Here is a 13,127-nt window from a genome sequence, read left to right on the forward strand (position 1 = left end):
TTAACCATCCAGTATAGTATTTTTTATATAAGTATTGCTGCAGACCAGGCACAAAGTGTATGATAACTTCACAGTGATTTGTGGAAAATGGCCTGGAAGTTAAAGTCCCATTGTCTCGGTCGTCTCCTTTTTGGAACAGTCCTCAGATTTACCATTAGAACAATAGAAGGTTTTATGGACAAGAGCACGTACAGCAGAGACATCATTCACATCTGAAACACAAAACAATTAGAACTTAGCCTCTAAAAATAAATACCGAAAAGAATGGATTGTCAGAAATGCAAGGTGGTGTAACATTATTTTGTAGGCAATACAGAGACCTGGTGATGTGCTGAACAAGGCTTTAGATAGAAATATATAATCTTTATTTCAATCCCTAATTGTTGTAAAGTGCCACACAAGTGATGTTTTTCAGAAACTTTTTTTTTTTTCTACTTTGGTAAAGAACTAAAATATTAACATATTTGGTATCGCCCCATTTGTGCCGACCTGTAAGCAGCAAATTAAAAAAAACTCGCACGAATCAATGGTTGAATTGCTGTCCCTCATACATCTGCTTTGACTAAAAATAAAAAAAAACAAGAACAGTTATGGCTCTTGGAATTCGACGTGAAAAAAATTAGTGAGAAACAAAATTGCTGGGTCCTTAACCCCTTCACCCCTGGGCCATTTTCAGTTTTTGCGCTTTAGATTTTTGCTCCCTTTCTTTCCAGAGCCATAACTTTTTATTTTTCGGTCAATATGGCGAGGGCTTATTTTGTCGGAACGAGTTGTACTTTTGAACGACACCATTGGTTTTACCATATCGTGTACTGGAAAACAGGAAAAAAAATTCCAAGTGCGGTGAAATTGCAAAAAAAGGGCAATTCCATCGTTTTTTTTTACCATGTTCACTAAATGCTAAAACTGACCTGCCATTATGATTCTCCAGGTTATTACTAGTTTGTAGATACCAAACATGTATAGGTTCATTTTTATTTAAGTGGTGAAAAAAAAAATCCAACTTTGTTTAAAAAAAAAAAAGTCGCCATTTTCCGAGACCCGTAGCGTCTCCATTTTTCGGGATCTGGGGCTGGGTGAACGCTTATTTTTTGTGCGCCAATTTGTCTTTATCAATACCATTATGGGGTAGATACGATGTTTTGATCGCCCGTTATTGCAATTGTGCAGCGACCAAAAAAACGTTATCCTGGAGTTTTGATCCTTTTTCTCGCTACGCCGTTGACCGATCAGATTAATTCTTTTTATATATTGATAGATCGGGCGATACCAAATGTGTGTATATTTGATTTTTTTATTTTTTTTTATTTTGAATGGGGCGAAATTGGTGTGATTTAAAAACTTTATTTTTTTTACTTTACACATGCTTCAATTGTCTCCATGGGAGACTAGAAGCAGCCATCAGATTGTCTGTGTGTAGCAGAAATGCTCACTTGCTATGAGTGCCGACCGCTGGGCGGCGCTCATAGCCTCCCGGCAATGACAACCGCAGGGCTCTCTCGTAGACCTCAGGTTATCATGGCAACCCATTGGTGACCCGCGGTCATGTGACACGGGCTCCAATGGGCGGGACTTATGATGTCCTTCCGACATGGCCATGTTAAATGCCGCTGTCAGAGATTGACAGCAGTATTTAACATGTTAACAGCTGCGGGTGGATCGCGATTCCACCCGCAGCTGTTAGGGGTGCATGTCAGCTGATCAGATCAACTGTCATGTCCCTGGAAAGGCGCGGGTTCCGGCAATGGAGCCCGCACCAAAGGGAGAGACCCGACATATGCCGTTCATGTACGGCACATGTCCGAAAGGGGTTAAAGGAAAACCATCATCAGAAAATGACCGATTGTTTAAATCAGGTTTGTTACATGAATTTTTTTGAAATGTTGGCAATATATTTTTTTCATATTACTATTTTTATTAGCAAAAAAACAAACAAAAAACATTTTGACATGTTGCAATTTTCACACTGGCCACAGGGGCTTTTTAGACTCATACTTCTTGTCCTTTCAGGAAGAACTCTCAGCAGTTTCTTTATCAGGCAGGATTACAATGACAGGTAACAACTTTATACATAGCTTGATAATATCTCTTGTGATTGGTGAATCCTGTGTTTTCACAACTGACCCTGCCCCCCCTCCTTCACTATGACCTTTGTAGAGACATAAGACATTTCAATACAAAAAAAGATAAGGTTGGGATCTGACCATTGAGGGTTATGTACATGTGAGATTTCCTGGAAAGACATGATGTTAGGCTATGTGCCCACGTAGCAGATTTGATGCAGAGCGTTTTTGCCTCTCTGGCAGAAAAAAATCCATGCAGATTTACATGCGTTTTTTCTGCCAGAGCGAAGCGTTTTTACATGCGTTTTTTCAAGCAGTTTTCCAAGCGATTTTGAGCATCACTTGGAAAAGTGCTTGACAAGTTGGTCACACTATATAAATCCATGCAACCGGCATGGATTGATATAGTGGGACCAAGTAATAGTTAAAAAAAAAAAGAATAAGAATGGTAAAAATTAAAAAAAAGATTATACTTACCTTCCGGTGTCATCTCTGCTGCGTCCGGTCTCTTGCAATGCTCGCGCTGTTGTGAAGGACCTGCGGTGACATCATTGAGTCATGTGATGGGTCACATGACTCAGTGACGTCATGGCAGGTTCTTCACAACAGCGCGAGCATTGCAAGAGACCGGACAAAACACCGGGAGGACATCGGTAGGTGAGTATAAACTTCTATTTTTTATTTTAAATTCTTTTTTTCACAGATTCTATGGTACCCGGGTCTGGATGAGTCTCCTCTTCTCCAGACCCAGGTACCATCCGCACATTAGAACACGCCAATTACGCAAGTACAGATGCAGTCTTGCAGAATTGGCACGTTCTAATGCAAGTCAATGGCGGCTATTACGCTGCGTGTCCGCAAAATTAATGGACCTGCTGCGTATTTTTGAGCGCAGCATAAACGCTGGGGAAAAATACACAGCATGGGCATTGAAAGTGCGGAATTGCATTGGATACCATGGGGGAAGGTTTACCAAGCGTTTCCGCTGCGGAAATTCCGCAGCGTAAACGCTTGAAAAACGCATCGTGGGCACACAGCCTTAGAGTGTAAAAAAGCCCCAGTGGTCAGTTTTTGCTATATAATCTGAGAGCAGCAGAATATAGGACAAGGATTCCTAATTCCACTGAAGTATCACTTACTTGTGTAGTTTTCATAGCTCTGCTACATCTACATGAGACAAACAAGGATCCTAAGACATTTGGGCTGTATAACACTCCTGACTGGCAGCTTCTTGTGTACTCTGAATTGTCAGCAAGCTGCTAATCAGTGGTGGGGGCTGGGTTACAAAAATCAGCCTGCCTGCCTGTAGTGATAATCTCCTGCTGATAAAACACTGATTGTATTGAAATTACAACATGGCCTAATAGGTGACCCATCCCTATAATCAGACTCCTGTACCCCATATTATGCAGCTCCCAGATTAAATAGCAAAACACTGCTGACAGCTTCTCTTTTAGAAATATATTTAAACACAAAAACCTAATTTAAACAATAAGTCATTTTCTGCTGAAAGAGTCACAAAAAAAATGGAGTCTTCAAGAGGTTAGGGAGGCCAACTTCGACAGAAAATATGTATGTACACAAATCAGACGAGGTGCACTTACCTATATGCAATTTACTAAGCAGGGATGTGAATTCCTCATTTCCCTCTAATACTCGCAGAAGATTGGAAGATTCTATCCTCTCGAGTGTTATTGACCAATATACATATATTTTCTGATTAAAACCGACATAAACCAAACATGGAGTATTCTGATTACCCCTGCAGGCATAAAGTCCTAGAGAGAAAATCATTACAAGACATAAGAAAAAACATTCTACAGAATCCATAAAGTCTCTGCCATAGTTTATCACCGTGTACTTACCTGCACAGAAGGCGCTGACATTCTCGTCAACTTGGAAGCGAAGGACTGTGCGTTTGTGATCAATGATGTAGGTTTGCCCATCCCATGCACAGGCCACAACTTCTTCTTGTCCATTACCCTGAAATAACAGAGCAGGTGCAGGTTTTCACAGTTGCCCTTTTCCTATATTTAAGTAGAGTCTGTACGCCGCTAAAACCTAAGGACACTGGTTAGGCCACGTGCACACGACGAGTATTTGGTGAGTTTTTTTAACTCAGTACTTGTAAGCCAAAACCAGGAGCGGTGGAGAAATACAAAAGTAGCACAAGGGTTTCTACTATACTTTTCGACTACGTTCACACACTCCGTATTTTGCCTCAGTAATTGTAATTGAAAACCAGGAGAGGAACAATCAGAGGAAAAGGTCTAATAGAAACACATCACCACTTCTGTATTTATCACCCACTCCTGGTTTTAGCTTACAAATACTGATGTAAAATACTGACCATATACTGAACGTGCCCTTAATGTAAACAGCAGTAAGCAGATCTGTTTTACTCTAATGTTGCATCAGTAGTAAGTTAGTTAAGTATCAAAGACAATTTCTCGATAAAGAAAACCTGTCTTCTGACTCATGCTGCTCAGTGTTTCATAGAAGATATACTTTAACGATGCGGCCAGGGACCATAGCTGGAGATGTGACTAGTCCGGATCCACCCCTCCAGCCAGTTCATGTCAATGATATTGTAGGTGAATGACAAGTCTCCTCCTATGTACATGCAGGGAGAGCTCTATCAATCACCTCTACTAGCACGCTTGGGGTGGGCGCAGAGTCTGACTACACTGGTCTCCAGCTATGGTCCCTGAACGGATCTTTCAAGTATATTTTGAGTGACATGCCGCAGCATTTTTAGAGAGATCTATACCTGGCGTCAGCTGTGCAGCCAGGATCTGATTCATGCTGCTTGTAGTTTGGCCATCAGGAATCAGATGACGGGTTCCCTTTAACCATTTCCCACCACAGCCATTCATTTTTGTCTGCCTTTATTATTGCGTAGACATAGCTGTATGTAGGATTGATTTTTGTGGGACGATTTGTAGTTTGGGATGACAACATTTATTTAACCATAAAATATGTTGGGAAGAAAAAAGAAAAAACAGACTCCTAACGAATTAGAATGGTGAAGAAAATGCAATTACGCCATTGTTTTTCGAGTTTTGTCTTTACAGCGTTCATTGTGCAGTAAAAGGACAGGGAAACCTGATTCTCCTTATCAGTATGATGATAGCAATACCAAACATGGATAGTTTTTATTTATTTTTTTAATTTTAATGACTTGTTGAGTGAAAAGAAATCACCTAACTTGTTGATCAGTGTGTGTCTGACTGCTGGGACCTACAAACATACTGGAATTTTTATCCCCAAAAGGTAAACTTCTATCAGTGATAAAAATTGGCACGGGGAAGGGGAGGGGGGTCAAACATGGTTCCATTTATTTCCTATTGGGCTACCAGAAAAGGCCAAGCGAAGCACTCAAGAGCTCCATAAGGAATGAATGGAGCAGCGACCAAGTATGTGCATTACCGTTACAGTCTAATGGTATAAACTTTACCCATTTGGCCATACAGTGCAGGATCAAGCAGCTGAACCCCCACTGATCAACATGTCACCTATCCTGTGGAGGGGCAATTACTTTTTTCACCGGAAAAACCTCTTTAAAAAGGGAACCACCGTCATGTCTGCAAACGCTATTAACCTGCGGGTTACTAGCATTCCAATGCTGCCTGGATACCGCACTGAAAGTGCGGATACCAGGAGAAAAATGTACTTAAAGCCATAGAGGCATGCACAGCTTAGCCACAGTCATCGCTTTGTATACGGCAAGCAATGGCGGTTAGCACACCCTGGCACTTTGACAGCTTCTAGTGCAGTCCCTACCGCTGCAGCTTATAATGCTGTGAGCAGTGATTGTAGTCGCCCCAGGTACACCTCTACGACTGAAAGCCAGCGGATTCCGGGAGGAAAAAAGATAATTTCCACCCAGAAACCACGCTTTCAGTAAGGCGGCCGGACAGCATTAGAATGCCATTAACCTGCAGATTAACCCTACAGCTGCAGGTTAATAGCGTTTGGAGACATGACAAGTACCATTTAAGTTGTTAAAAAAAAAAAAAAAAAAAATTCTAAAATCTAGAATAAAAACATTTGGATTTAGTCACCATTTGACAAGATCGGTCAATTTTTACGTTTTTCCGTTGATGAACCTTTGTTATTTTGCTGATGAGCTGACGTTTTTTACTAATGTGATTTTGGGGTACATACGATGTGTTCATTGCTTATTGCTGCATAAATGACAATTCTGGTGCTTTCATTTTTTCCATCTGTTTACAACCTTTAAAAATCAGGTGAATTTGAATAGATTTGACTTTTATGACTGCGACACTACCCAATATGTTTTTATGTCTTTAATTTTTAAATGGTAAATTGGAAGGACATAAAAGCTCTTATTTTTTTTTAAATCTTTTTTTTTTTTTTTTCCTTACTTTATTTATTTCCCTTAGGGTACTTGAACCTGTGATTGTTAGTTTCTACTATAAAGTGAAAATGATGATGAAGTCATGCCTATGGCTGGATTTCACAGGAATACCAAGTTAGCCAGTAATGGGGGCTTTCAGCAGGCCCCCTGACAGCTATGGCAACTCAAGAGGGGTACGATGGGCACCGGAATAGGCTTTCCAGGGGGACAGCACCCGCTTAAATGCTACAGTCATTCACAATCAAATTTATGGTGTTGAACAGCAGTGTTCAGAGCTAGTGGTGGGTACTAGTGGTAGAACACATCCAGCACCAGTCATGTGTAGCTCCTAGGTTTTTTAAATCTGAAACATTTTATAATTTTCCAATAAACTTTTTGTATTATTTCCTTTTCATAACATGACCAGGAAAGATTTTAAATAAATTTCATGCAATAGTTATTCCAAAATTGTATATTTTCATCATTTATGTTTTATTACAAAAAAAGTAACATAGTAACATTTATTTGATAAACCTAGAAGTCTAGAATAAGAGAATAAGGGCCCCGAGTCATGTGTGTGTGTGGCGAAGTTTCAGTCACTTTTCTATCTTGTGATATGTGCTGATATTTATTGCGCGAAATTCATTAAAAATGATAAAACACTGTAGGGAAACAGAACGCACCAGACTATAGGGTGATATCTTCATAAAAAGATATATATGATCCAGGTAATCTGCTCACCTGAGCGAGCTGTGGTGGCACAAGTCCTGTGAAAGAGCAATAATGGTTGCTGCTGCCCCATGGCTGGGGATGAACTCTACCGGGATGACTGAAGGTGAAGACAATTCACGGTTTGGGCCCAAACCGTGAATTGTCTTTTCCTTCAAAATCATCAAAATGGTTAATGAATTTTTTCGCAAAGTCAAAAATGGTCTTTTTTTTTTTCAGATTTTAACCATCATTGTGACTAAGTAAAAAGTCACGTCTTTTAACCCCTTTACCCCCTTAGGCTGTTTGCACATTAATGATCAGGCCAATTTTTACAATTCTGACCACTGTCACTTTATGGGGTAACAACTCGAACACTTCAACGGATCCCCCTGATTCTGAGATAGTTTTTTTTCCTTGACATATTGTACTTCATGACGGTGGTAAAATTTATTTGATATGACTTGCGTTTATTAGTGAAAAAAAAAAAATCTGAAATTTGGCGAAAGTTTCGCAATTTTCGAACTCTAAGTTTTCATGTCCTTAAATCAGAGATATGTCACACAACACAGTTAATAAATAACATTTCCCACATGTCTACTTTACATCAGCACAATTTTGGAGTCAACATTTTTTTTTGTTAGGAAGTTATAAGGGTTACATTTGACCAGCAATTTGTCATTTTACCAACAAAATTTACAAAACCATTTTTTTTGGAGACCACATCACATTTGAAGTGACTGAGGGGACTTTATGAAAGAGAATACCCAAAAGTGACACCATTCTAAAAACTGCACCCCTCAAGGGGCTCAAAACCACATTCAAGAAGTTTATTAACTCTTCAGGTGCTTCACAGAAATTTTTGAAATGTGGAAGAAAACAATGAACATTTAACTTTTTTTTTTTTTTCACAAAAATGTTTCTTTAGACCAAATTTATTTTATTTTTGCAAGGGTAACAGGAAAAAAATGGATCCCAAAATTTGTTGTGCAATTTTTCCTGAACATGCAGATACCCCATATGTGGTCGAAAACTACTTTTGAGGCACAGTGCAAACCTCAGAAGGGAAGAAGCGACATATTGAAGTTCATATTTTGCTGGGCTGGTTTTGAAGGAGCCATGTCACATTGGCAGAGCCCCTAAGGTGCCAGAACAGCTGAATGTAGAAATACCCTGTACAGTACTGTTTAGCCACACGGTGAGACTCGGGTGGGGGGAGTCAGCGTGCTATTTGCCTCCTGAAGAGCAGATTTTCCTAGAATAGTATGCAGACTCCATATAAAAAGCTCCTACGTAATTCAGATGAACTCCCAAGGGATCCATTCACCATAATGAGGTAGCAGAGTTAGGCCTCTTTCACACATCAGTGTCTCCAGTACGTGTGGTGACAGTTTCCATACGTACCGGAGACACATACACATGCAGACCCGTTCAAATGAACAGTGTGCACATGTCAGTGTGGTTCCACGGACCGTGTGTACATTGACAGGTCCATTTTTTTTTTTTTCCACGCTGCATGGGCCACAAAACGTCCCACACGGATGAAAACAGTGCGTCATCAATGTGACACGTACCAGCGCCTGGGAATAAGAGGTACAGTTAACGCTGTTTCCAAGCGCCGGGCACTGCCCTCATCATTGTTCCCTGCCGGCGCTGCGATCAGCGCGAGCAAGGGACAATGATGAGAGTAGTTTCTGCTCCCGCTGTGTACTGGTGTAAATATAAGAATAAAATAAAAAAAAATCCTTATACTCACCTGTCAGAAGATGTCCTCAGCTGTAATCCACCTGACAACTCATGCAGAGGAGCCGGGGAGAATGACTCACTCCAGCGAGCGGGCCCCTGCTCTGTGCGGAGCTCAGTGAGTGATAAAACACAGCTTGCTGAGCGCAACTCGGCGTGAGCAGTTAGATGGGTTACAGCGGGAGATATCTTCGGACCGGCGAGTATAAGGATGTTTTTTATTTTATTCTTACTTTTACACCAGGACACAGCAGGAGCAGAATACTACTCTCATCATTGTCCCTTGCTCGCGCTGATCGCAGCGTTCAGCAGCCGGCGCTTAGAAACAGTTGTGGTAAGACCACTCGCTCGGCTGCTTCCGGAAGTAGACTCAGGAACCAGGTTTTCTCTGCAGGCTTTATTATATGGCATAAAGCCCTGCAACTCCAGCAAAAATAAACACGGCCTTACTGGCAAAAAGACAAAACAAAAGATAAACGATAGCACAGTCCATATGTATGTGGAATTCGCCCACACAGGTTGTAGTACCAGCCTTCAGCTCGTCCTGAGCTGAAGCTTTCCCAGTTCAGACCACAACACAGAAAAAAAAAAAAACACGATTGAACATTTAAACCATGCTCAGCCACACCCTGAGGGGAGGTATGGTGAATGACATCCCTCCCATCTCTAGGTCAATCACATAAAAGCACACCCTTTAAAAAGTTAACCTCCAGCATTTAACATGCTGGCAGAAATTCAATAGGTCTCAGTTCACACAGGAGAGCAACCTGAGTGACACATACCTCCCCTCGTATATCACACCAGAGCCATAACCATTATTGTAAGGCCACATTCACACGTTGAGTATTTTACCTCAGTTATTTGTAAGCCAAAATCAGCAGTGGAACAATCAGAGGAAAAGTATAGAAACACGTCACCACTTCTGTATCACCCACTCCTGGTTTTGGCTTACAAATACTGAGGTAAAATACTGAACATGTGGACATGGCCCAAATCTCTTAGTTGTCTTCTAACAAAATGGCTTTTAGAGATCTGTAAGTGTGTCATTTCAGTCACACCTGAAAATGGGCTAAGGGACCACTCTAGTAGAAAAAGGCAATGAGGAGTTTAAGGTCTCATGCAGACGTCTGTGGATCTCTGTGCGATCACGGACTACAATGCACGGAAAGGCCACGGCCCTCCCGACCCAAGTGTGACAGCCTCAGGGACACAAAGCGGTCATGCTCTGGTCCGGAGACCCGCGGCCAGTCCATACATTACGATCCGTCATCAGACAGAGATCCCCAGATGTCTGCATGAGTCCTAATAGCCCATATTGATTTCCACCCAGCTTATTAAGAAATAGATATAGATTTTTTTTACTTTGCAATCCTATAGGGTACATACAACTTAATGACTTGTATTTATTTTCCTTGTTTGCATAATTTTGTATGTTTTACAAATATTACACACAAAAAAAAAAAAATAATGCAACGTTTTTTGTTTTTTTTTATTATTATTATTACTTTGGACATTTTTTTATATAGTATATTATATTAAATTATTAATATTTTAAATAACTGTATTTAGCTATGCCATGGCCACTCTTTGGTATCCCACAATAATATTGTGGGGGTGATGATGGAGTACAAGCAAAATCAATTGTTTAACCCTATTGACAGCATAGCCAATTTCAGTTTTTGCATTTTTCATTCTTTCCTCGCCTTGTTCGAAGACATCATTTTTTTACATTTTTTCTGTCCATATAGACGTATGATGGCTTGTTTTTTGCAGGACAAGTTGTACTTTTGAATGACATCATTCATTTTATGATACTGTGTGCTAGAAAATGGCAAATTCCAAGTTAGGGGACACTGAAAAAAAAAAAAAAAGACTTCTGACATTGCATTTACAGGACAATTCCCAAGCAATCAGGATCAAATAAACCACTGGTAAAATGTGCCATACTCTTTTCTCCCACACTCCAAATAAATGTTGTGCTTAGTGTATGTTTTTCTAAAAAAAACACACAAGTGAAGATGGTGAACCTAATTGTGGACAGGAATAGATGCAAGTGATTTCATTTTGTAAGGAACATTTTGGTGGTGCAAAATAGGCAGTGTCTCACCGTCACATCAAGCTTTTCCAAAGCAAAGAGTTGATGATCAACCTGAACTGACCATAACAGCCGGTCAGATCCCTGCATGAGCTTTAGGGTACCTACCGATGCAATGGAAGGGAAAAAGGGTCAGGAGAAATGGTTACATGGGCCCAACTGATCAGGTTTTAAAAATATACAGCAAAATAACTGCTCCGAGTAAGCACGCTGAGTTTTGGAATACACTTAACTGTTGAGCCCAAAATGAGGTACCTGTAAGTCAGCGCTGGGGTCACTGCGTTGAGGGGGCTCAGGGGGATCAGCTCTGTCCACACACGGTAGATGTAACATAGCAGGCATCTAACAGCTGCACCCAGAGCTGAGCAACGATCGGGGTTTACAATTTACATGCCAAAGTCAATCTCATTTTACTGTGGCAGCCAGGGACCTGGTAAAGACCCCAAGCGGCAGCCATCTCGTGACTCCTGTGAAGACCAGCCCAGGTCAAGTGTCACAGGAGACTGCAGTTTACCCTATATACTCAAATAATCAGGTACTGCAGTGTATAGTATATGTGATCGAACAATCACAGGTTCATGTTCCATAAGGGAACTAAAAAATAAAGTTTAATGAATATAAGATGCAATATGGACAAAAATTAGTATGACAGCATTACGATTGTTCAACCGGTGACCTACTTTAAAGGGGACTGGCCACTTTCTCTTACTTTACAGATGTGCTGAGTACATGACTAGGTGTACACTTACTATTATAGAAGTTTGACAAGTTTGCCTTATGCTCTTGTTAGTGCAGTTTTTCTCATAGACCCATATAAAGGCAGCTGGTGGAAGAGCACAAGATCAGACCTGTCCATCAGCCTCCTCCAAATGTAAAGCAGCTTCCCTGTGTGAGGTTACATGCTTCTCCACCAGTAGCCATTTTATGGACAGGGGAGTGCAGTCTGTGAGGAAATACTACCAATTTGTATTTGGCCTTTACTTTAGATAAAAAAAAAAAAAAAGTAATCCAGACAGGAGAACCACTTTAGTAATGGAAAAAACTTACCATCAAGGGTGCATAGTGCAAACAGTCCAGGTTCTCTGCTTCCAACATCAGGTCCTAAAATACAAATTTACTTTGAAACATATAAAGCATATTCCTGTTATATTAGGCTTTTCACATTTAAGTCCTGTTTGTATGTCATATAAATCATGTATTTCCAGTAATTAATTCTAAAATATTCCATTAAACACACTTATCTTGGCTTAAAATCTAGTGTATTACATTTGCAGAGGAAACTGTACAACACCCAGAGATATCAGCCAAAAAAACAAAACCAGAACAATTACTTAAAACCAGTAGTAGTAGTAGTAGTAGTAGTAATAGCGGTCAGGGACTTTGGGACCACAAATTAGAAAACTTGCCAGCTTCCCTGACATGTCACTTCTCTCTGTATTCCTAAGGCCGGTTTCACACGTCCGGATATTTCCGGTACCGGAGATATCCGTGCCCCGTGTATTTTACATGTGGCATCCGTGTGCCGCATCTGGATCACACGGACGGGTGCCTGGGAATCAGCGCTACAGTTAGCGCTGTTCCCAGGCGCTGGTGCTGGACGCTGCTCCCATCATTGTTCCCTGCCGGCGCTGTGATCAGCACCAGCAGGGACCATAATGAGGGTAGTAGTAGTAGTGTACTCTGTGTCCCCACCTGTGAAATTAAGAATAAAATAATAATGGAGAATGAGCCGCTTCGGAGCGGTGTCATGTCACTCACTGAGCGAAGCTCCGGCTCATTCTCCCTGGCTTCTCTGCAGCAGCGGTTGCATGGATGACAGCGGGGAACACCTAGGAGAGGTGAGTGTAAGGATTTTATTATTTTATTCTTAAATTTCACAGGTGGGGACACAGAGTACAGTACTACTACCCTCATCATGGTCCCTGCTGGTGCTGATCACAGCGCCAACAGGGAACTATGTTGAGGGCAACGTTCAGCACCAGCGCGTGGGAACAGCGCGATTTCCAGGCGCCAGTACGTGTCACAAGGATGTCATCCGTGTGGTATGTTTTGTGGACAGTGTGTCCGCAAAAAAACGGACTTGTCTCCGTGTGGAGCACACGGACACACGGTCCGCAAAAACACACTGAGGTGTACACAGACCCACAAACTGCGTGTG

The 13,127-nt window shown here is 41.2% G+C and overlaps 1 protein-coding gene across 2 annotated transcripts in view; it reads right to left on the bottom strand.

Moving 5' to 3' along the window:
- Positions 1-13,127, bottom strand: part of ITFG2 (integrin alpha FG-GAP repeat containing 2) — a 28,085-nt gene continuing 14,958 nt past the window's right edge. The window contains exons 8-12 of one of the 2 annotated variants that reach the window (XM_073651182.1): positions 12,017-12,070; positions 10,982-11,073; positions 3,929-4,046; positions 3,668-3,841; positions 1-212 (exon numbers count right to left, since the gene is read on the bottom strand). In XM_073651182.1, coding sequence (XP_073507283.1) covers positions 100-212; positions 3,668-3,841; positions 3,929-4,046; positions 10,982-11,073; positions 12,017-12,070 — 551 coding nt within the window. In that variant the 3' untranslated portion in view covers positions 1-99. Of the gene's footprint in view, positions 213-3,667; positions 3,842-3,928; positions 4,047-10,374; positions 10,728-10,981; positions 11,074-12,016; positions 12,071-13,127 lie in introns of those variants that run through there. The other variant, XM_073651183.1, reaches the window with a different exon arrangement.

The sequence above is a fragment of the Phyllobates terribilis genome, unplaced genomic scaffold, assembly GCF_046119375.1.
Source record: "Phyllobates terribilis strain yellow unplaced genomic scaffold, ASM4611937v1 Scaffold_11__3_contigs__length_659146591, whole genome shotgun sequence".
In the NCBI taxonomy this organism is placed as follows: Eukaryota; Metazoa; Chordata; class Amphibia; order Anura; family Dendrobatidae; genus Phyllobates; species Phyllobates terribilis.